This window comes from Callospermophilus lateralis, chromosome 9 (genome assembly GCF_048772815.1).
Source record: "Callospermophilus lateralis isolate mCalLat2 chromosome 9, mCalLat2.hap1, whole genome shotgun sequence".
NCBI lineage: Eukaryota > Metazoa > Chordata > Mammalia > Rodentia > Sciuridae > Callospermophilus > Callospermophilus lateralis.
In genome coordinates this window covers 90,946,397-90,971,976 of record NC_135313.1, presented here as the reverse complement: position 1 = coordinate 90,971,976, position 25,580 = coordinate 90,946,397, and the positions used below count along the sequence as shown (strand labels likewise).

The window sequence follows — 25,580 nt, the reverse complement described above, 5'->3', positions numbered from 1 at the left end:
CTTCCAGCTTGCTTTTTTTAAAAAAATTGGCACATTATAATTTCTTCCTATTTCCTTTCACCACATGGCATAATGGTTATTCAAAAGTTTATGGGCTGGGGATGTGGTTCAAGCGGTAGCATGCTCGCCTGGCATTCACGGGGCGTGCAGGGTTCAATTAAAAAGATGTTGTGTCAGCTGAAAACTAAAGGAAATAAATATTAAAAAAAAAAAAAGAAAGTAATTTCTCTGTGCCTGTTAGAATGGAGATACTGAATGATATATTGTGGACAGTAATGGGACATAATTGTAAGATGTTTAGAATAATGAAACTCAGTGATTATTACATAAAAATGCAAATATGCATGTAGCATTCAAAGTATATGACATAAATTAATGTATTTGGAATCATGCCATATGCATTGTTACTAAGCTCCTTTTTTCACTTAATAACTGAGTGTCTCAGAATAGACTCATCTCTTTTTTTTTTTTTAGTTGTTAATGGACCTTTATTTTTTATATATGAAATGCTGAAAATCAAACTCAGTGCCTCACACATGCTAAGCAAGCACTCTGCAACCCCAGCCACAACCCCAGCTCCATAGACTAATCTTTTTTTTTTTAAAGAAAGAGTGAGAGAGAGAGAGAGAGAGAGAGAGAGAGAGAGAGAATTATATATATATATATATATATATATATATATATATATATATATATATATATATTTTAAAAGTTTTCGGCGTACACAACATCTTTGTTTGTAGGTGGTGCTGAGGATCAAACCCAGGCCGCATGCATGCCAGGCTAGGGCGCAACTGCAACCGCTTGAGCCACATCCCCAGCCCCTACTAATCTCTTTTTAACAGATGTACAGCATTCCAGTTAAGGATTGAGCATAATCAAACCTCTTGCATATTGAACCCTTTCATTGCTTTTAAGGTTGTTTCCTCCATCCTCCTGCCAGTACTGGAAAGTGAACCCAGGAGCACTCATAATGAGTTACATCAAAGCCCTTTTTATTTTTTGTGATGAAATTTTGCTAAATTGACCAGGTTGGCCTCAAACCTGTGATCCTCTTGCCTTATCTGAGTCACCGAGGTTACAGGCGTGTGCCACCACACACAGCTTGTTTTAATGTGTTATAAACAATGCTTCAAATGTATATTCTTATTCACAGCTAGTCCATTTGTGACCATTTTTGTAGATGGATTCTATGCCAGGCATACCCAAATTGATTAAAATAAGTTTTTTTTTTTTTTTTGAATTTAAATCCTTCCTGGTAGTGTTCCTAAATCTCTCTGCCTTGCTAACATGTTATAAAATTTCACATTTTGACACTTTGAAAAATGAAATACTTCCTTGATTTTCTCATTTTCCTTTTTTCGTAGTTGTAAATTGACAGAATGCCTTTATTTATTTCCATGTGGTACTAAGGATCGAACCCAGTGCCTCACACATGCTAGGCAAGTGCTCTGCCACTGAGCTACTGCCCAAACTGATTCTCATTTTTCTGAATTAGAGGTGTTCTTGTAAACTGGCCATTTATTTTTCTGTGATTTATGTTCATATTTTTTTATTTTCTTACTACTGATATAAAATTTTAAGTTTGAACATTTCATCAAAAACAGGATAGAAAAAATTTTCTCCTAATTTGGTTCCCTAGTGTCTTCAACATATATTAACTAGTACCAGTATCTAAAAAGAAAAAAATATCCCTGGTCAAACTACCTAATATTTGATTATTCTTTTTATATCTTCAGATCTTTAACCCATCCTGAATTTTAACGGTACATATTGTATAGCAGGCCAATTTCTAATATGCTATTGAATAGGCTGTTCTTCCCCATTTTTCCCCCACTACTAGGGATTGAACTCAGGGGTGCTCTGTTACTAACCTGTATTCTTGGTCCTGGTTAGTCTTTGAGACAGTCTCAACAAATTGTAAAAATCGGCCTTGAATTTGTGATTCTCTGCCTCAGCCTCTCAAGTCATCTTTCTGAACTATTTGAAATGCTAATTTACCAGGAAAGAAAAACTATATGTGCAGAAGTTTATAGATTTCCACCTATTCCAGCACCACTAACACACTATTTTAATTTCTATACCTGTGTAGTATTTTTTTTCTTTCTGACAGGACAAGGCCTCTCCTATCATGCATTCTCCCAGAATCTTCTTGGAAGTGTTTATATATTTCCTCTTGCATGTGTCCTGGAGATAGTCCCCATTTCAGAATATCTATGACTATGTAATTTTGTGTGTAAACCAATGCTACAACTTATGATTTCCTTACTGATGGATATCTGTTGACATTTGGTTAAAAATCCTTTAAATTTATATATCAGTTGACAACATTACAAAATTCAAAACTTTTCCTTTTGGAACAGTCTATACTCACCTTAAATATTTTTCTAATTTTCATCAAGATCTTATACATGCTCTATAACCCATTTACCACTTTAGCTCCCTACCAAGTACTGCTTTAAGAAAGGGGATGTGTAAGCACACATTTTCAGCTATGAAAATGGATTTCATTGTTTGCAGTCATGATCTTGCTCTGGAGTCCCCTCTTCTCTAATGGCAGGACTGGAGGGGAGAGGACAAATTCACCAAAAAGGAAGGCATTTTTCCTGGGTTTAAAGTTTTCTTTGGGGTATATATTTGGTCAAATTAATGTTTCAGTTCTAGTCAAGTTGTTTCCTTTCAGGACCTCCCCACCCCAAATCAGTAAAGAAACTTCCTACTACACCTACCAGTGAGACCTGCCTGCGGGGGCGGGGCTCAGACCCCGAGGACGGAGGGGCGTGGCGTAAAGAGGTGTGGCCCGAGGGAGAGGGAGAGGCGAAATAGGAAAGAGGCTGGGGAGTTGGGGGAGGACAGGGAGGAGAGAGTTGGGCTGGGGAGAGGGGTCTAGAGTGCTAGACGAAGTTGGGGGGAGGGGAAGGGGCGGAGTGAGAGGGAGGGGACAGGGAGGATGGGGGAAAAAAAAAGAAACTTCCTACTAGACATGGGAGAGGGCTTTCTTTTCCTTCTCATCCCATTGTCAGTGTCTCAACCTTGTTAATTAGGAACATACATTGACGGTAACTTTTACCCTGCATTTACTGTGGAATTCCTCTATGTACTTCCAGATCGCCTCACCCCATCATTCTCAAGTCAGGTTTCTTTTCTTCTGAGACTGGGTCACTACATTGCACAGGCTGCTCTTAAACTCCTGGGCTTAAGCAAACCCCTTCCTGAGAGGCTGGGACTGTAGGCACATGCAAATGTACCTGACTGGAGAACTTAACCACACAGAAACACTCACTGTGCCGCAGTCTGGCTGGGCACAAATCACGAGCCACTCAAGCAGGAACAAATTTTATTTTTGAAACTGCCACCAATGCCACAAAGGCTCCCGGCCAGATTGCCCATCCACCCAAGCGGTGTTCTCCTGGAACCCAACAGGAAGTCCCCCCTCGGAATTCCCTCCTACCGCACTTCCCCAACCATTGGGAACTCTCCAGGAATCCCGTAGCAGGCCGAGGTGGACAGCAGGAGTCCAATATCCATATGAATGCAGATCTTAACATAATCATATCATCTCAATGGCTTGCTGGAGTCACCTTTCAACCAAAAATATCATACATCATATTACTTGGCTGTGACTCTTAGCATCTCCCCCCTTCTGTTTAATTAAGCAACAAGCAATGTGGCTAGGGACCGTGCCTGTTAGGTTTGTCCAATTCAACATATGGTTCTTACCCGTCATCGGATGAACTGACCTCTAGGCGTCAGCCTCCTGTCTTAAGTTGATACCACTGCAATTGGATCATACCGGTCACTGACTACCGGTCCAGCATATAGCCATACTTGTGGATAGGCCTATGCACCAGTGGCGGGGTAAGGTTCTTTGCCTCACCTCTGTTGGCCCCCAAAATTAGACCATCACTAGTAGAGGGGAGGAGGATACAGAAATGTCACGACACCAAGCCAATTGACGGCTCCTTAGGAAAAATTACATCACTGGTGACACATCAGCAAAGATACGCCAGCACTACCGTAATTTGCTGCATCAACAGATAGATCACAATGCATACAAGTGATACATAGTCCAGGCAAGTTCTGCAAGCAGTTCAAAGTGGAGGAATCTATCAATATGTCCATTTCCTCCCAAAATAAATCGACTCCTTAAATGAGCATTACTTGTTGAGTTATTATTCATTGATGCATCAGTTTATACAGTTTGTTGTGATAACTATCGAAGAAACTGTAGTTTGGTTTTATCTTTGTCTTCACCGGCACTGGGATGAAGATAGGAATTCTGACAATGATGCTAAAAAAAAGTTATGTAACATTCCAACAGGTACTAAGAAAACAATTTTTTGAACAATTTACATTATCCTGAACAGAATTATTAAATATAATGAAAAGGAAAGGTGAAAGTAAACAAACAGATCTGTTAACCTGCTTATATGTACACATATTAAAACAATCCTCAACAGCTGTTTACCCAATTTAAATTAAACCATTAAAATCACGTGAATAATAAAAAAAATTCGGATCCATTTATTCATGAGCGCTTCTCATATATGATATATGGACATACGCACATACAGACATACAACACAAAACAGAAGGGTGCACACGAAACATACAACACATAAGACAATAGTAAAGGCCTTGTAGCTTTACATAGGTGAAATCTCCATTGCAATGTTTAAAACCTCCACAGTCAAAAAATAAAACTGATCAGAAAAACATTAACCTAGGTCTGTATGAGCTCAAGAATAAAATAGAACTTTATGATGTGGGAAAAAGCAAATAATAAAATAGATATTGAAAAAGCATCCTGGTTAATCATTGTCGCAGATGTAAGAATAGCCAAGCTGGAGCTCTGGATATCAGCTGTTATGGATTTGAGTCAAATCATCTTCTTTTTGGTCTGTAGAAATTGTTTTGGTTAGTCTCTCTGGAATCCAAATCGGCTGCTGTTCTCCCTGTGGAAACACACAAACAGAACTCCGACTCCAGACAATCACTGGGTCAGGACCTTTCCATTGTCCTGTTAGAATATCCTTCCAAAGTACCTTAGGCTTATGTACATTTTTTGGATACAAATGTCTTTCCGCAGCACTAAGCCCTGATGAATCCAAATTTAAAAAGTTTGGAGTAAAAAGGGTTATTTTAAGTTTATCTTTGGGGGATATATACCCCTTTCCAATTCCCTCCTTTTGTTTTAACAAGTACATTTTAATAGTTTGATGAGCTCTTTCAACTATGCCTTGTCCCTGTGGATTGTATGGAATTCCTGTTATGTGAGTAATGCCAAATGATGAGCAAAATTGTTTAAAAGAGGTAGAAGTATAACCAGGACCATTATCTGTTTTTAACTGTTTTGGAACGCCCACAGTGGCAAAATTTTGTAAGCAATGAGCTATAACATCTTTAGTTTTTTCTCTGGCATGAAGGGAGCCCATCAAAAATCCGGAAGAAGTATCATCTGTAACATGCAAATATTTTAATTTTCCAAATTCTGGCAAGTGTGTGACGTCCATCTGCCAAATATAGTTAGGTATCAGTCCTCTAGGATTGACTCCAAGATTAACTTGTGGTAAAAAGGTCACACAATTTTGACATTGTTTTATTATATGTCTGGCTTGTTCTTTAGTTATTTTAAAATGCTTTTGTAAAGTATTAGCATTGACATGGAACCTTTTATGAAAATTTATAGCTTCTTCTATTGTGAAGAAAATATGTATGTCATGTGTAGATTTATCTGCTAATTCATTGCCCAAACTAAGGGCTCCAGGCAATCCTGTATGTGCCCTAATATGACCTATAAAGAATGGATCTTTTCTGTCTCAGATTAGAGTTTGTATAGTGGAAAACAAAGAGAAAACAGTAGAGGAAGGGGAAATCCTACCAGCATCTTCAAGGGATACTATAGCATTAACTACATACTGACTATCAGAAAATAAATACAGAATCTTTGAACATCACAAAAGCTTGTAATACTGCATTAAGCTCTACCTTTTGAGCTGATTGTTTGGGTACTAAAAATGTAAAAGTTTGATCAGGGGTAACTACTGCTGCTGTACCATTATTTGACCCATCAGTGAATATATTTGGAGCATTCATGATAGGGGTTTTTCTTGTCATTTTTGGAAAAACTACAGGATGCTTAGACCAAAAAGACAACAAAGGATTAGATGGTAAGTGATTATCAAATGAAACATTAGATTTACACATGATTATTGCCCAAATATTTAACTTATTAGCTAACTCATCAATTTGATCCATAGTATATGGAGTAATAATTTTATTGGGAGAAATCCCAAACACTCCCTTTGCTGCTCTTATTCCTTTGAGTATTAATTGTCCTACAACCTCAGGATACCTAGTAAGAATAGTGTTAGGAGAATAAGATAAATGCATCCACAATAATGGACCTTTTTGCCAAAATACTCTTGTAGGAATATTTTTTGTTGGTAGTATAATAATAAAGGCAAACTTATATCAATTCTATCCAAATGCATATTTTCCATATATGTTTCAATGATTTCTAATGCCTTTCTTGCTTCAGGCGTTAACATGCGGGATGAATTTGGATCTGATGGACCTTTTAGGATATCAAATAAAGGTCCTAGCTCTCCTGTTGGTATGCCTAGATAAAGCCTTATCCAATTTATGTCTCCCAATAACTTTTGAAAGTCGCTAAGTGATTTGAGTTGATCTACTCGTATTTGAATTTTTGGTGGACGGACCATGGTTGAGGATAATAGAACTCCTAAATAATTGGAAGATTTAATTGTACTTTATCTATTGCTATCTCTAGATTATAATTTTTAAATAAATTTGTAAGTGTGGCATAACATTCTAGCAATGTGTTTTTATCTTTATGTGCCAATAACACATCATCCATATAGTGAAATATTTGTAGTTCAGGATTTTGATTTCTAAGTGGCTGGATTGCTTTGTTAACATAAATTTGACACATAGTTGGACTATTAGCCATCCCTTGAGGGAGTACTTTCCATTCATATCTCTGATCAGGACCTTCATGATTTGATGCAGGGATAGTAAATGCAAAACATGGACTATCCTCAGGATGAATTGGAATTGAAAAAAAAACAATCCTTAATATCTATAGCTAAAACATACCAGGTTTTTGGTAAAGCAGACAATTGGGGAATCCCTGATTGAGCAGGTCCCATAATAACCATCTCATTATTAATGGCTCTTAAATCTTGCAATAATCTCCATTTACCAGATTTCTTTTTAATGACAAAAATGGGAGTATTATGGGGAGATATGGAAGGTTGTATATGTCCCTCCGCTAATTGTTGTTTGACCAGGTCATGGGCTACTTGTATCTTTTCTTTAGTCAGGGGCCACTGAGGAACACACACAGATCTTTCTGATTTCCAAGTAATTTTGATTGTCTCAGTGGCCCTTTCTGAAAACCCAATCCATGTCTATTTATTCCTTGATCTATTTGAATTGGTGCTGATAATGCCAAGGTCGCGGGTTTGATCCCCATACGGGCCACCAATTGCCGCAGTCTGGCTGGGCACAAATCATGAGCCACTCAAGCAGGAACAAACTTCACTTCCCCAACCAATGGGAACTCTCCAGGAGTCCAGGACGAGGTGGACAGCAGGAGTCCAATATCCATATGAATGCAGATCTTAACATAATCATATCATCTCAGTGGCTTGCTGGCATCACCTTTCAACCAAAAATGCCATGCATCATATTACTTGGCTGACTCTTAGCATCACTGGTCGTGCAGACCCCTAGAAGGCCATCTGTTGTTAAAGGTGGCATCATGCTGGGGCACTATTAACAAGGAGCCTGCCCTGCCCACACTGCCTCTCTGGCTCCTCCCCAACCCCCATGGTTCTGGTTCCATCCTTTCCTCTATTCACAAACTACCTCTGGACAGTTGTGTTGATTTTTAGTATTTCATTCTTAGACACCAGTCACTGTTGCTACCAGTGCCAGGCATTCATCCTCTTGCCTCCCCTGTTCTGCCTCATTCCCCTCCCTCCCCAAGGTGTTCCTCATGGGGAAGGGGGGGGGGTCCTACCCCTAGGATGCTGCAGCAGAGTGAGGAGGAGGTCCATGTTGAAAAGAAGGGTGTTGGGGCCGCCTCCCCTTGTTCTGTCGGAGAGGAGAGGGTTTGTCCCAGCCTGGGGCCCCCCTCTGGAGGAACACAAATTTGAGGCCAACCCAGGCAGCTTAGTGAGACTAAAAATAAATAAAAAAGAGCTAAGGACATAGCTCAGCCCCTGCATAACGCTTTGGGTTTATCCTAGCACTGGCCTCCCACCTCTTCCCAAAAAAAGGAAAAGAAAGAGAGAAAAAAAATTAAGACATCATGGTGGCTCAGTGGTTCTGGGTTCAATCCCAGTATTACAAAAAAGTTTTTTTGGGTCATAGCTAAATCTTATGGAGAGCAATATTTTTTTCTAGAAAAGTCATAAAATTTGAAGACAGTTTATAATACAGAAAGTGACATTACTTTTATAAGAGCAATTTAAAAATTTCCCTTAGAACACAGAAGTAAAAGAAATTATTAGAGTAATGAAAAAAAAATTAATGAAAAACTTTTTAATGAATTACCTGGAAAAAAAAAAAAAAAAAAAAGACACTGGAATTACCCTTGGAAAGTCATCTCCAAGGTCTTGTTATAGTTAAAGCTTCGTCCCAGGGTTTCATAAACTGACTTCCAGACCACTCACGTATAATCGAATCAAGCCTTTATTGAAGCACACCGGTGGCAGAACATAAAGCTGTTCCCCTGATCAGCCCTGAACAATTGCAAGGGCGTTTGGGGGGGGGGGGGGAGGTCTAGCCAATGCAAACAAGCCAGGTTACAGAAGCAGGACAGTGCAGTCAAGCAGAGGGAAGCCTAACCAATCACAGTTAGCCCAGTCACCCCAGTTACAAAAACAGAGCCCTGTTACCCTAGTTACAGAAACAATACCCCATTAGGTAGTTCCGTGTCCTTAAAGGTTTCTATAGCAAAAGGAAAAGAACATCTCGCTCCAGTCATGACTCTTCTACTTGGCATGGTTGTTTTACAGAATGAGGTCATAAAACAAAATGGAGTCACATTTGCTCCTACTATCACAGTCTCTAGCTTTCATTCTCTCTAATGACTCCTCTTCAAGAACCTAATTCCAAATCCATAATGCCACCCACACCTTCACCCCAGATCAGCAAAAAAGAACTAGCACTTAAAAGTACATGGACATGATAATCACAGCAGAGTAAAAATAAATCCAACAGACACTTCAGAACAAGTTATTTTATTTTGATGAATAAAAGCAGCAGTTGGCAAGTGGAAAAGTGATTTCCTTGATAGAATACTATATACCATGAAAGTGACAGGTCTCCTGCTCACATGAAAACGAAGGTCTCAGTTCCAGAAACCACACATTATTGGGGGTCCAACTTCATTAAGACAAGAAATACACAAGGAATAAGCTGAAGCCCATGTTGATAGAAAAGTATGTAATAGATGTGATACACAGGACCATCACCTCAGTTCCTGTTTGTCAAAACAAATCCTGAGGCATCATTCCCAGAAACAATTCTCATCCTAGCAGAGCTCCATCCAGGCTCCAGGTCAGGAGGTGGTGTGGCACAGTGACTTAGCTCTGGTCAGTTACTTTCAACATCTCAATCTTCAAGCAAGTAGTTAGGGTTAACTACCAAGTAGGGATCTTCTTCATAGCTCTCACTTCCTTCTGTGGAGCCTTTCAATCCAGCTTGAGTGAGCTCAATTAGAACATGGTCCTATAAAACAAACATTTCCCTCAGGGCTCTGGCAGTATTATAAAAATGTTCAGACACACTTTTAAATTTATTTTTGTAGTACTGGGTATTAAACCCAGGGGTGTCTTACCACTGAGCTACACCCCCAGCTCTTTGAGACAGTGTATAAGTTGCTTAGGGCCTCACTTAGTTGATGAGGCTGGCCTCAAACTTGCAAACCTCCTGCCTTAGCCTCCAGAGAGTTGCTGGGATTACAGATGTGCACCACTGTGCCTCACAAAAAAAAGTCCAGATATACTAATCCTTCTGAAGGATTATTACTGATATCTGTTTGATTTCACCATCCAAAACTTCCAGGACAAGGACTATTCCTTAAAATCACTATCAGTATTCTGCTAAACACCCTTTCCATTAGGTTGCTGAACTTTTCATACAATAAACCTTAAAAAAAAAAAAAAAAAAAAAAAATTAAAGAAAGAAACATAAGCAAGCTCAACAGGTAATATGATTTTAATGTTTCCTGGCACATTACAACCAATGATTATAAATATAACTTCGAAAAAAGTAATGCTTGAATATGGGGAAAAATAAGATAATGCTTGAGTTTTAAAATTATGCAAAATTCTCTAATATTTAAATCTGTTTAATTTTATTTAATATTATCTACTTAAGCCAAAGTAGAAAATGCTTTTTTTTTTTTTTGCAGTGCAGTGAATTGAACCCAGTGCTTTGTGCATGCTAGCAAGTGCTCTACCAGTAAGCTATACCCTCAACCTTTTTTTTTGTACTGGGGACTGACCCCAGGGGCACGTTACAACTGACCTACATATCTATCTATCTATCTATCTATCTATCTATCTATCTATCTATCCATCCATCCAGCCATCCACTGTGGATTTAAACTGCTGAGGCTGGCCTTGAGTTTGTGATCCTCCTACATAAGTCTCCTGAACTGCTGGGATTACAGGCATGTGCCAATGCACCTAGCTAAAATTTCTTTAATCCTTGAAAGTATCAAGTTCAGGACTGGATGCATAGAAAACGTGCAGACATGAGATCTGGAAACATTAAACAAAAACCACAGTTTGAGACTTGAATGACAGGATTATATGGCTGACTTTTCTATTCAGATTCTCTTACGGAGAAAGATCCTTAGTCAATTACCATTAATAATCATTGCCAATCACAACCACAATTCTTATTTTGATAAACATAATGGAACTTTGAAAACCTCTGACTAATGAATATCACATGGAGACTTTCAGTCTTCTTTATTCTGATAAGATAAAGTTGTTTTATAGTTGTTCAAAGACTGGCCCAATGGATCCATTTCACCTTTCATATATTTTCACGCTTTAGCCTATTATCATATCAGCACATGCAGAATGTGGCATATGCTTAATCTTTCAGAATGTCTTGTGCTCCTGAGTCACTAGGATTACAGGTACGTGCCACTGAGCCCAGCCCTAAATTCAAGTCTAGTATATTTGTTAATTAGTTGAAAATATCCATAAATGAGAAGAGCTTTTAGCCAACTCCATGGAAAAGAACTGATTTGATCCTAAGAAGTTTGGCAGCTGGGCACAGCGGTGCACACCTGTAATCCCAGCAGTTTGGGAGGCTGAGGCAGGAGGATCAGGAGTTGAAAACCAGCCACAGCAAAAGTGAGGCGCTAAGCAACTCAGTGAGACCCTGTCTCTAAATAAAATACAAAATAGGGCGGGGATGTGGCTCTGTGGTCAAATGTCCCTGAGTTCAATCCCAGGTACAAACAAAAATAGTAGCAGTAGTTTGGCGATGCCCCATAGTTACAGCACTGCTGCCACTATGGGGGACTGGACCCTTTAAAGCACTCTATCATGTTGATCAGCACAGCACAGGTTCTCTTGTCTTGAACTGGAAAATCTTATCATTCAATGGTAAGTCAAACTAAAAAGAACCTTGATTCAGATCAGTTAGCTCCCTGGTGTGTTCTACAATCCTCACACAAATTTCTTGTCTGGATATTTTATGTTGTATTGATCCCATGGAGCACTAGGGAGGGAAGGCCTGGCCTATGCAAAGATATTTCCCACCACTAGAAAGACAACTCTGTATGCACACTACCTCAATCCAGCCTAAATTTTCATATAAATTATTTACTAGATCCTGACCTGAGCATTAGTTATCACCCCTCTACACACACCTATAATCACATATCCATCTAAACCCCACAGGTAATGTTTTCACGTGATACAACCCTAACACGTGAGGTGTAATATTTAAATAGTGAGCACTACTGAGTGAATGGGCATGATGGTTGACTCTCTGCCATGTGAACTGGAAAATCCTATCATTCAATAAATATTTGACCCCTCTATGTTGTAGGTACTACTGTGCATTCCAGAAATATAGCAGTGAATAAAACAAAGTTTTATTTGGCCCTCCAAGAATGGAGCTTACATTCTGAGAGTGATAAACTAAACACCTAAGTAAAAAATAGACAATAAAAACCATCGTGAAGCAACACAAAGCAGGATGATAGAGAAGGCTGTTATTGTGACATGCTGGGCAAAAAAGGCTTGAGAAGGTAACATTTGAAGAGACCCCAGAAAAAAGAGACAAAGGCAAGTGCAAAGCCCTTTATGTTTGGTGTATCTAAGGAATAATGACAAGGCCAGTGTCACTGGCGAGGAATGGGCAAAAAGGAAGAGAGCTATGAAACAAATGAGAGACAGGGGTTAACCTGTGCCAGATTCTGCATGGCATGCCAAGGAGACTGAATTTTATTCTAAATGTGATTAAAGCACTTAATAGTAGGGAAGAAAAATAACCTATGTTCTGTTCTAAAAAACCCTGACTGGCTGCGTGCAGGGCAGAGAGCCAATATTCAAGTAGATGTAGGGGTTCAGGCCTGGCGACCTGGGAAAGCTGGAGAACTCATTAGTTCTTTTCATTAAAAGAACAGAGGAATTAAGGATTGTTCCAAGGCCTATAGCAACTGAATAAATGGGAAAACAGAGGAAGAGGGAAAGAAAGAACTTTTTTCTTTTGTGGTACTGGGGATTAAACCCAGGAGTGCTCTATAACAGCCCTTTTTCTTTTGAGACAGGGTCTCATCAAGTTGCTGGGATTATAGGCACACATCACTATGTTCCACTAAGAACTCTGTTTTGAACACATTAAGGGCAAAAAGTCTATTAGTTCATTCTGCGCTCAACTGATTATATACATCTGGAGTTTATAGGAGAAGTGAGAGAGATAGCTATAAATTTGGGAGTCATCAACAGATGGATGAATTCATAAAACCAAATGAGAATGCTTACACTAAAGACATTTGTGCCTATTATCTAAAAAAGAGAAAGATTCAGGAAAAGAAACTAAATGTCACAAAAGACGAAGGAGAAGGGGAAGGTAGTTTTCTAGAAGGAGTAATCAACTAACAAATGCTGCAGACAGACTGAATACTGAGAATGACCAGCTGATTCAAAGGGTGGAGAAAAGCAATGTAATAGTTAAGAGTGGAAAAATGAACTGTCTAAGGAAAAGAAACAGTGCTTTTAACGAAACAAAAAGTTAAGAACTGGGCTGAGGTTGTAGCTCAGTGGTAGAGTGCTTGCCTAGCACATGCAAGGCCCTCAAGTTTGATCCTCAGCATCACATAAAAATAAATTAATAAAATAAAAGTACTGTGTCCAACTACAACTAAAAAATAAATATTAAAAATTAAATTTAACCAAGGCTGGGGTTTTGACAAGTAAGACAAAGAGAGAAGAAAGCTGAAGAAAAAAAAAATTATTGGACTGGATAAGATGGGAGATAAGGATATAAGAAAGATGAAATACAAAAAACAGGTGATAATGCTGGAAAATAAGAGGTTTAAAACTGAAAACACCCAAACAGTTAAGATACCAAAGCCACTTTCTCTGATTTCCCCCCAATTCTGCTTGTTTTAGCAAAGGATGTAAGTCATTTACTTGTTAACACTCCAATAATTCAAGGTAAACACATTAAAAATACATTCTGTTAATGAGCCCATATAGATAGGAGACATGAACTCCCTCATTAATTACTAAAGCAAATGCCATTATGTACATACATAGTGCGTGAGTCGATGAATGACTTTCTCTATGATCCTCTTTTTATTTATAAGCTCCTCTTCAGAGTCTATTTCTGATTCGATTTCCTTCAAGTACCAGTTAACAAGCTCACTCCTCTTTAATGCTGACTCATCCTCCTCTGCAACAAAAAAATGCATTTTACAAGAATTCAGTAAACATTCCTTGGGGGTTTGCATACACAAGATAATGTACAGAACAGATAACCATCAACCTGTCACAAAGTGCATCTGCTAAAATAAGGTTTACTATGTTCCAGCATTAAGCTGGAAATAACTTATCATATTATTTGTATCAAAGTACACTTTATCTAGAAAAGAAGAAAAATCTAATAAAACAGAGATAAGTGTCCTAAAGCTATTAAGATCTCAAAGTATAAAGGTCTTCATGTTATGATTCATCACTAAGAGAAACTGAAAGCATAAATTAGGAGCAAAGCAACAGCAAGCAAAACTTCTTAGATATAACATTTCCTCTTTGGAAAAAAGAACTTTATGGCACTGGAGTCAATTAAGATTAAAATTCACAGGTGGTCCTTCAAAATAAAAAATTAACAATTTATTTTATCAAGGTCTATCCATGCCAACTTAATAGCTGTTCAAGGTAGAATACTCAACTCACAAGAAAAGCTGGAACCTAGATAACACAATCACCATAGATATAAGGGGTAATAAAAGAAAACTCTACTTTTTGGTTCAAGCAGTTTCAAATAAAATACAAAATCAAATCAGGAAAATTCTAGGGAACTAAAACTCAGAACAGACCTGGGTTCAGAACATACTGGGTCCTGGGTTCAATCCCCAAGCACCAGCAAAAACAAAAACCACCCCCCAAAAAGGTAAATTTTTAATTTATGAGTTCCTTTTCAGAGTCTAATGCAGATTTAATTTTCTTCAAGTAGTAGTTAATGCCTCTGAAAAGTTTTATTATGGCTGCAGTAAAACTTCAGTGTTTTTGTCCAAAAGTTCTTGAACAAGTGACTTCCACGGTTTAAAGCTGTATTCCCTATGCTAGAAAACAGCTAGTTACTTGAGGACTGAAAAATAAGAAGTTACTTGATTCGGTAAGAAGAGAAAACCAAGTAAAATTTACTTCTGGGGGCTGGAGTTGTAGCTCAGTGGTAAAGTACTTGCCTCATATGTGTGAGGCACTGGATTCGATTCCCAGCACAACATATAAATAAGCAAATAAAGTAAAGGTCCATCAACAACTAAAAAAAAAAATACTTGAAAAAATAAAATCTTTTGCCTAGCATGTGTGAGGCACTTGGTTAGATTCTCAGAACTGCCTATAAATAAAGAAAATAAAGGCCCATTACCAATTAAAAAAAAAAAAAACACCAACCCAGGGCTGGGGTCATGGCTCAGCGGTAGAGCACTCACTTAGCATGTGTGAGGCCATGGGTTCGATTGTCAGCACCACATAAAAATAAATATGTGAAATAAAGGTATTGTGTCCAACAATAACTAAAAAATAAATATAATAATAATATATAAATATTATATAAATTATATTTTATGATAATAATATAAATAAATATAAATAAACATGTAAAAAGAATAATGAAGTATAACATGAATACAAGAACATGGAGTCTAAAGGTATAACTCAGTGGAAAAGTGCTTGCCTAACATGTTCAAATACCTGAGCCCTGAGAAAGAAAGAAAGAAAAAAAAAAACAATACCCAAGACAACAGGGGAAAAAAAAAAAACAAAACACGCGAGCTCTCTAATTTTTAATTTATGAGAGAAAGGAGTGGGGATAAAACAGCTGATGTGTTTTATGTGTTTATGATGACCACTTTATTGCATCTTCTCCTTCCACTGGTCCAGTTTCCAGGGAAACAAGGGCAGAAACTGCAGAGTTCAAATATTCAGTAAGGTAAGACAATCTCTGGTGTTTTCTTCTATAACTGATAAATTTTTTGGTAGTGCCAGGGATGGAACCAGACCCATGTGCATGGTGGGCAAGTGCACTACCACTGAGAGCTATATCCCCAGCCCAACAGTAGTAATTTTGCATCTTTAAAACATTTGTGGGTTTGAGGGAATATATAACAGTTAAAAAGTGCTAGCTTAGCATGTGTGAGGCTCAAGGTTTGATCCTCAGCACTACAAACAAAAAAAAGCAAACAACATACAAGTGCTCTACCACCGAGCTACACCCCCAGTCCTATGTGTATCTTTGTATGTTATCAGATCCAAAAATTCTGCTTCAAAATTACTAAAATAGGCCAAGATCATTAAATAAGAACGATCCATATTTTTTTTTTGCTGGTGCTAGGGATTGAACTCAGGGCCTTGTGCATTCGAGGCAAGCACTCTACCAAGTGAGCCATATCCCCAGCCTGATCCAAAAACTTCTGACAATAAACTTGCTGGAAAATGTTCAGGCTGGCAGGTTATGTTGATACTCCATAAATTTACTTTGCTAAAGTGAGTGTGTGATAAAATAAAATGCAGAAAGTGGGTGGGGGAGGGGAGAAAGAAAAGGGAAAAAAAGTGAGTCTGTGTAATGATTTATCATTTCTTTTTTTTATTTAAATATATATATATATTTATTTCTTAGTTATCGGCGGGCACAACATCTTTGTATGTGGTGCTGAGGATCGAACCCGGGCCGCATGCATGCCAGGAGAGCGCGCTACCGCTTGAGCCACATCCCCAGCCCTTATCATTTCTTTTGATAAACAATACAATATTTAGTAATCCAAAGTGGCTTATATATGTGAGCACGGAACAATATTAGACATAGCCTCACCTTCTTCCATCTTTCTCAGGTGAAGAACAATAAGGTTGGAGATTCGGCAGTATTCAGAAAAGCCCAGTCTTAAGGAAGCTTTGGGAATGTTGTCTTGATTTATGTCTTCACTAGAGCCATTGATTCCATTCACAGGGGCAGGGCTGTCAGCATGACCTATATGCAAAATTAACTACCTGCATCTTGTTTTTATGACTTCAACATTCCCTTATCAAACATTTACAAATAAATTAAAAGTAAACTGATAGACTTTACTAGTGAAGATATGAAGGAATATGAGGGTTAGAAGACAAAGATTTCATGATATAAAAGTCCATTTACAGAATCATATACAAAATTAATAATTCTAAGTTACTTATCATAATATGCTTGAAAAATGTTTTTAATTCAAGATCAAAGTAACAATACTAAAAATAAGGGTGAAGGCCAAAGGACTTAAGTCTAATACCATCATTTGACTTTCTTTCACACACACATACACACACACTTTTTTTTTGATTACTGGGGACTGAACTACCACTGAGCTATATCCCCAGCTTAGATAGTGTCTCAATAAGTTGCTAAGGCTGGCATCAACTTTGCAATATTCCTGGCCTTAGCCTCCCGAGACACTAGGATTACTGGCATGTGCCACCATGCCCAGCTAAGCATATACATATTTTATATCAACTATTTAATTATATTAACTTATAAATGGTTAAAACAATTTAATGTTTTCCCCTTTTACTAAATACACTTCAAAACCATCAACAAGTATACTTGTACCATATGATATCTAAAAGAAGATTTTAGTACCTAAGAAAAGAGGAGTTATGAAAAAAATCTCACCATTGATGCCACCTGGACCCTCATCTACCTCCATCTGGATCTCTTCCTCTTGATCTAGATTGACATCAGGTGTCTCTACACGAATGATTGATTTATTCAGTAAGCGAAAAGCTTCCTTCACATGTTTAGGTTGAACCTAAACCAAGAATGATGAAGTAATTCAGAAGTCAATCTTCTTGACATATTAAATAGATTAAAAAAATTGCGCGCGCGCGCGCGCACACACACACACACACACACACACACACACACACACACACCCCCCCCCACGAAATCGTACTATAACCTTACCGGAATGGCTAAAATGGCTGATAATATTAAGTGTTGGCAGGAATGCACAGCAAACATACAAGCTGATATAAAACTGGCAGTTTTTACTAAATATATATCAAAGACCCAATAATTCTACTTCTAGATATGTACTCACAAAAATGTGAATACATACACAAGTATGTCCCATAAGAACCAAAATTACAAGTTACTCAAATGTTCATTAACAGAACAACGAATGAACAAATTGTGGCATATTTGTCAACAGACTATAACACAGCAATGAAAATGTACATTTAGAAAATGAAATACAAGATTCTACCTTTAGTAACAAGAAAAAAAGATGACAAAATATCAAAAAACAATAGGTAAAAATCACATAAAAAAAATTTAAACACTACTGAAATAAAAGATACCGATACTTGTGGTAGTCATTAGAATTCAGAATCCCCCCCCCCCCCATTCTGGGGATCTGGAAGAAAGACACTTCTCTACCTGCTTAAATTTAGGTTATATAGCCACATTAACTTCTCTGATCACAGAAATGTGAGCAGAAGTTTCACTTCTGGATTGATGGTTAAGAGGAGCAAGGTGGCTCTCTACCTGTTCTATTCCTTGCTTTTGCTTTCACAGATACTTGGCTCAAGATTGAGCCCTTATATCAGCCTCCATCAGCCGGAATCTGAATGACACAAAGAGGCCCCTGCTGACTAAACGGACATGTAGCATGATCAAAAAGATTTGTTTTAAAGTGGCCGAGATTTTTATAGTAGCAAATTCCAATCCACTCTAACTGCTATAACATTCTTAATTAGGAAAATTAATCATAAAAATGTGAATTTTGAGTTGGGGATGTGGCTTAGTGGTAGAACATTTGCCTAGCATGTGCAAGGCACTGAGTTCAATTCTTAGCACAACATTAAAAAAAAAAAAGTGAATTTTCATAGTTATATGTTTAATGTTATATCAATATGAATTTCAATAGCTTTTTGTTTGTAAACTAAGAAAGTTGATTTCCAAGTTACTAACAGCCAAAAGAAACAATGCATTGGAACTAGCATAGCCCTACATTTAAAATATAAAGTCCCACTGATTAAAAAATCAGGGTACCAATGTGACAGGACCTGATAGGCCTAATAGAACAAAATAAGAAAATCTTTTAGAAACAGATCCTAGCAACCATATGAATATGGAATAAAGGCATACCAAACCAATGTGAAAAGAATAAAATGAACTAATGGTGTTGGAAAACAGCTTAAAAAAGAATTAAGGGAGGGGCCACGGTTTCAAGTGATTCCTGTCTTATATCTTTTTTTTTTTTTTTTTTTACTTATAGGTGGACACAATGTCTTTATTTTATGTGGTGCTGAGGACTGAACCTCACGCATGAGCCTCACCTCTGAGCCACAACCCCAGCCCCATGTCTTATATCTTATAGTGGAATAAATACCATGTTTAGATGATTTAAATGCAAATGATGGAACTCTTAGATGAAATAATGGGAAAGTTCAAACAATATTGGAGGAAAACCTTCTAAAATAATAAAAAATTGACAAAGAATAAACATAAAAGGAGATAATACAAGCTCTTAAAATATATGAAAAGATACCCAATTTCATTCAAAACAAGTTATTTGTGTGTATAGATTATGTGTACTTATTTTTAGATTATGTGACCCTTCTACCTATTTAAAGACTAATTTTAAGGGCTGGGGATGTGACTTAGTGGTAGAGTGCTCGCCTAGCATGTGTGAGGCATTGGGTTCAATCCTCAGCACCATATAAAAATAAAATAATAAAATATGTTGTGCCCATCTATAAAAAAATAAATGATAACTATATTAGAGATTGCCCTAAGACACAGATCATTTTTTTTTTTTGCCTGTTTATGTATGGTACTGGGGATTGCATACAGAGGCACTCTACTGAGTCACACATCCCCAGCCCTTTTGAGATGCAGTCTCAAAAAGTTGCCCAAGCTGGCTAGATCTTGTGATTCTCCTGCCTCAGCCTTCAGAGTTGCTGGAATTATAGGCATGCAACACCATGCCTAGTCACATATTAGTTTTCTGGAACTAATTTTGAAATTCTGCCCTCTTCAGGAATGAGGCTTAAATACTAGCACCTCCACAAACTCTCCTCTTCTTGAGGAATAAAATAATGGATTTCTGACTTCTGTACTCTTGTTTGTGATGTTCTATCATAACATTCTCCTCTCAAAAAATATATATTCCTTCATTCCTTACAGGTTTAATTAAATGCATATCTCACTCCCACTAGTTAGGGCTCTCAATTCATATTTTATTTCACAAAGGTATACATTAAACATTTGGTGAGTCAAAGACTATTAAGTAAGTTAGTGTAAAAGTACTTTGTCAAATAATGCATCAGAAAATCTAAAAACTTAGTTCAGTATGGTGGTACACATCTATAATCCCAGTGATATGGGAAGCCAAGGCAGGAGGATTGAATGTCTGAGACCAGCCTCAGCAACTTAGGAGACCCTCAGCAACTGTATCAAAATAGCCCAAAGGACTTGGGATATACTGCAATGAAATGCTCCTGGGTTCAATCCTTAGTGCCCGCCGCCCCCGCAACAAACAAACCCAAGAAAATCTAAAAAAAAGGGAGGAAAAACAATTTATGAGATAAAAACAGTGCCTGATGTCTAAAAAATGATTATTTGGGGGGTGGAGGAAGCTAAGACTGAAAAGGGAAATAAGGAAACTTTCAGGAATATAGATTTTCTTTTTCTTTGATACTGAGGATTGAATTTAGGGGCACTCAATCACTGAGCCACATCCCTAGTCCTTTTTGTATTTTATTTAGGGACAGGGTCTCACTGATTTGCTTAGCACTTCACCATTGCTGAGGCTGGCTTTGATCTCACAATCCTCCTGCCTCAACCTCCAGAGCCGCTAGGATTACAGGTGTGTGCCACTGTGCCCAGCCCCAGCCCTTTGTATATTTTATTCTGAGACAGGGCCTTATTAAGTTGCTTAGGTCTCGCTAAATTTCTGAGGCTGGCTTTGAACTTGTGAATAGAAATGTTTTTTATCTTCAGCAAAGCAGTCATTAAGAATGTTAAAAAAGGAAACAAAAAAATCACCAAAAAATCACATTTTCTTCTATGTTATATATACTTTTAATAAATCCAAGCCCCTTTGATAAACAAAATCTTACATCTAACCTAATATAAAAAATTAAATAAAGGTTACTTCATCTGAAGCAGAGATGGAGGGCTTGAATACCCTTCCAAGGTACAAATTTTTTTACCTCTCAACACTCTCTAATATATTCCTATGGAATCCAAGGATCAAAGAACGATTTAAAAGACTGGGCTGGGGGTATAACTCAGTAGTAAAGTACATGTTTAGCATGTATGAGGCCCAGTTCAACTCTCAGTACCAAAAAACAAAAAACTTCCACTAAGAAAAACAATCCCCATATATTATAAAAACCTAAGAATTCCTTTTGAGGCCAGAGATTACATGATCATACCTATTTCCTCAGCCCAGAGTCCTAGCACACTGTAGAGTCTAAATACATTTTTCCTGAATAAATGGTAGCTCACTATTATCTATAGTTATCTCATTAATATTGATATAACCACTCGAGTTTAATAAATGCTTGATAGCAACCTTCTTAAAGGGAAAAAAGTTTCATGGTCATGTATCCTGTAAGCATGTAGCAGTTACATAAAAATAAATCTGCAAATAATTCTAGGATGAACCATACCAAAGATAGAAATATGCCTATAAGCCAAGAAATTAATTTCAATTTTCATCATGTCAAAGTGACTCATACCTCATCACAGCAGTGCATCCGAGCCATAGCTTCAGAGAGACGGATCATGCTCTCCAGCTGACGCACTGTAATCCTCCATGAAGACTTGGTTACTCCAGAACCATCCCTTTGGCGGAGACGTTTATACTGTTCCACAATGAAGTCCTCTGATTCTTTGGAAATCTGTTTTAAAACAGCAATGATGTCACCAACAATGAATTACTACAGAAACTAATGCCAAGGAGGCCTCTGAATTCCATATACTAATTTTAAGAACATGGAGACAGCAGACTTAGTATTTAAGCAAATGGCCATTTCTAAATGATGTTTATAATAGAATAAAATGTAACACCTCATACATCTCTGGATGTCAAAGCTCATTAAATAAATTAATGCTCAGATTACCTTGAGGCTCAATTACTTAACTCATGCTGTTTTGGGGAAAAAGGAAATCAACATAAATATATATTGGCTATTTCAGTAAATTTACAACCCAAAGATCGTTTTTTAAAGCAAGAACTCAGCATATTAAGGAAGTGTGCCAGGGTCACATAGAAACCAAGATACAGTCATGGAAAACATACCTTTTATACACAAGTCACTCGTAACCTTTTGTTTTACACAACTGAATTTCCTCTGGGAGAATAAGAGCCAGCCCAATATCATGAATAATCAAGTGAAGGTAACAGACAATAAACAGCTAAAGAGAATTCTCTAAAGTCAGATAAGTGTAAAAACCTCAACTGGAATAAAACAAAATGTTTCCTTTTCATAGGTTACTGTAGGAAAATGCCAACAATAAGAGATGCACATTGTGAAGGTTTGCTTATTTTTATTAGAGCTTTACAGTTATACATAGTAGGTGGGTTTATCCCAACAAAAATCATACATGCTCCCCTATTTTCCATCCTATCCTCTCTCCTTCCTCTACTCAGCTAGATTTCCTTTTGCTCATCTATATAATTATTTATTTTTTTCCTTTTTAGTACCAGGGATTGAATTCAGGGCAGTTAACCACTGAGCCACAACCCCAGTCCTTTTTTGTATTTTTTTAGAGACAGGGTCTCACTGAGTTGTTTAGGGCCTCGCTAAATTGCTGAGGCTGGCTTTGAACTAGTGATCCTCCTGCCTCCACCTCCCCAAGCTGCTGGGATTACAGGCATGTGCCACTATGGCCAGCTCATCTATTTATATTTGACTGGTTCATTTTACTTATGCATAAAGTGAAATTCCCTGTGGCCTATTTATACGCACACATGATTTTTAAAAAATTAATTCTGCATTGCCCCCCCCTTTCCCATCCCTCCATTCTCTCACTTTGATCTCCTTCTACATTACTTGTCTTCCCTACATCTTCTTGATATGTTATCCTTTCTTCCTCCTTTCCTTTATGTTACTCTAGCTTCCACATATAAGAAAATATTTGACTTTTGGATTTTTGAGTCTGGCTTATTTCACTTAGTATGATGTCCTCCATTTCCAACCATTTACCAGCATATGTCACAATTTCATTCTTCTTTATGGCCGAGTAGAATTTCATCGTGTAAGGTAGACACAGAGGTATACACCTGTAATTCAGTGACTTGGGAAGCTAAGGCAGGAGGATTGCAAGTTTGAGGCCATAAGTAAGTTAGTGAGACCATCTCAAAAAATAAAATAGCCCTGGAGCAATGGTAGACACTTATAATCCAAGTGGCTTTGGAAGCTAACGCAGGAGGACTGTGACTTCAAAGCCATTATCAGGGGCTGGGGGTGTGGCTCAAGCAGTAGCACGCCCGCCTGTCACGTGTGTGGCCCGGGTTCGATCCTCAGCACCACATACAAAAAAGATGTTGTGTCCACCAAAAACTAAAAAATAAATATTAAAAATTCTCTCTTAAAAAAAAAAAAAAAAAAAGCAGCCATAACCTTCCCTCCCACCCCCTTTTTAGAAAAAAGAAAAAAAAGCCATATCAGCAATGTAGTAAGGCTCTAATAAGCAATTTAAATAGATAGACCCTGTTTCAAATAATGGCTGGTGTTGTGGCTCCGTGATTAAGTGCCTCTGGGTTCAATCCCTGATACTCCCACAAGAAAGAAAAACTATCTATGTATGTATACCATAATTTCTTAACCCATGTATCTATTTTTAATTTTTATTATTATTTTATGATGCTGGGAATTGAACCCGGGACCCTATACATGCCAGGCAAGCACTTTACTACTGAGCCACACTCCGGGTCCCATTCATCTACTGATAGGCAACTGGGTTGATTCCATAATATAGCTATTGTAAATTATGCTGCTATAAAAACTGAGGTGGCTGTATTGCTATAGCATACTGATTTTAGTTCTTTTAGGAAAATACCGAAGACTGGGATAGCTGGGTCATATGGTGGTTCCATTCCTAGTTTTTTGAGGAATTCCCACACTGCTTAAGTGGTACCTGTCTGCCATCCCACCAAAAATGTGGAAGTATATCCCTCCACAGCATTTGTCCTTATGATCACTGTCATTCTGACTGGAATAAGATGAAATCTTAGTTTCATTTTGATTTATTTTCCTGATTGCTATAGATGCTGAGCATTTGTTGCCTATTTGTTTCTTTTGGTACTAGGGATTGAACCCAAGGACACTTACTCTGAGCCATATACACAATCCTTTTTTGAGACAGAGTCTTGTAAAACTGTTCAGGCCCTCACTAAACTGTTGAGGCTGGCTTTGAACTTGTGATCCTCCTGTCTCAGTCTCCTGAGGCGATAGGATTATAGGTGTGATTCTTCTTTAGTTATTTTTCCCATTTATTAATTTGGTTAGAGAATGAGTGTGTGTGTGTGTGTGTGTGTGTGTGTGTGTATTGAGTTCTATATATATTCTGGATATGAATTCCCAATCAGTAAAATAGCTGGCCAAGATTTTCTCTTTCTGTAAGCTCTCTCTTCACACTCTTTTCCCCTTACTGTGCAGAAGCTTTTTAATTTGATGGTGTCCCACTTATTGATTCTTGGTTTATTTGTTGACTTCAGAAATTTTGTTGAGAAAGTGCCAGCACCTATATGATGGAGTATTGACCTATGTTCTCTTTTAATAGTTGCAAAGTTTCTGATCTAGTTCAAATCTTTGATCCACTTCAATTTGACTTTTATGCAGAGTAAGAAAAAGATCTAGTTTCATTTCCTACATATAGCTATTTAGTTTTCCCAGCACCATTTGTTAAAAAGGCTCTATGTTCTCCAAAATATATTTTTGGTACCTTTGTCAAGTATCAGATGGCTCTAAGTATGTGGGTTTGTCTTTGTGTTTTCTATTCTGTTCCATTTGTCTTCATGTCTATTTTATTGTTAACACTATGCTGTTTTTGTTAGTACAGCTCTTCAATATAATTTCAGATCAGGTAATGTAATGATCCCTGCAGCACTTTTCTTGCTCAGTATTGCTTTGGCTATTCTAGGTCTCTTATTCTTCCACATAAATTTAAGAATTGTTTTTTTCAAATAAGAATTTCATTGGCATTTGAATAGGGACTGTATTAAATCTGCATATTGCTTTTAGTCATATGGTTCTTTTTTAAAAAATATTTTTTAGTTGTAGATGGACATAATACCTTTTTTTTTTTTTTTAATGTGGTATTGGGATCAAACCCAGTGCCTCATGTGTACTCTGTAAGCACTCTACCACTGAACCACAACCCTGGGCCCCATATGATTCTTTTGACAATATTAATTCCATCTATCCAAGAACATAGGAGGTCTTTCCATTTTCTAAGGCCTTCTTCAAATTTCTTTCTTCAGTGTTCTATAATTTTCATTGTTGTGTTCTTTTATCTCCTTGGTTAGATTAATTCCAAGTTTGTTTTTTTATTGTTGTTTGTTGGTTTGTTTTGAGGTTATTTGTAAATGGGATGGTTTCCCTGATTTCTTCCTCAGCTGAACCACTACTGGGAGTATAAGAAAGCTATGATTTACGGGTGTTTATCTTGTATCCTCCTACCTTGCTAGACTCATTTTATAAGCTTCTGTTGGAGTTTTGTGGGTTTTCTAGATATAGGATCATGTCATTAGCAAACGGGGATTGTTTGACTTCTTTCCTATTTGTATCATTTTGATATATGGATTTTAT

The 25,580-nt window shown here is 37.5% G+C and overlaps 1 protein-coding gene across 1 annotated transcript in view; it reads right to left on the bottom strand.

Annotated features, from left to right (window-relative positions):
* Positions 1-8,725: 8,725 nt before the first annotated feature.
* Positions 8,726-25,580, bottom strand: part of Mcm6 (minichromosome maintenance complex component 6) — a 51,684-nt gene continuing 34,829 nt past the window's right edge. Inside the window, exons 13-17 of the mRNA XM_076865825.2 lie at positions 21,504-21,665; positions 17,428-17,563; positions 16,600-16,755; positions 13,820-13,959; positions 8,726-9,762 (exon numbers count right to left, since the gene is read on the bottom strand). Coding sequence (XP_076721940.1) covers positions 9,646-9,762; positions 13,820-13,959; positions 16,600-16,755; positions 17,428-17,563; positions 21,504-21,665 — 711 coding nt within the window. The 3' untranslated portion in view covers positions 8,726-9,645. The remainder of the gene's footprint in view (positions 9,763-13,819; positions 13,960-16,599; positions 16,756-17,427; positions 17,564-21,503; positions 21,666-25,580) is intronic.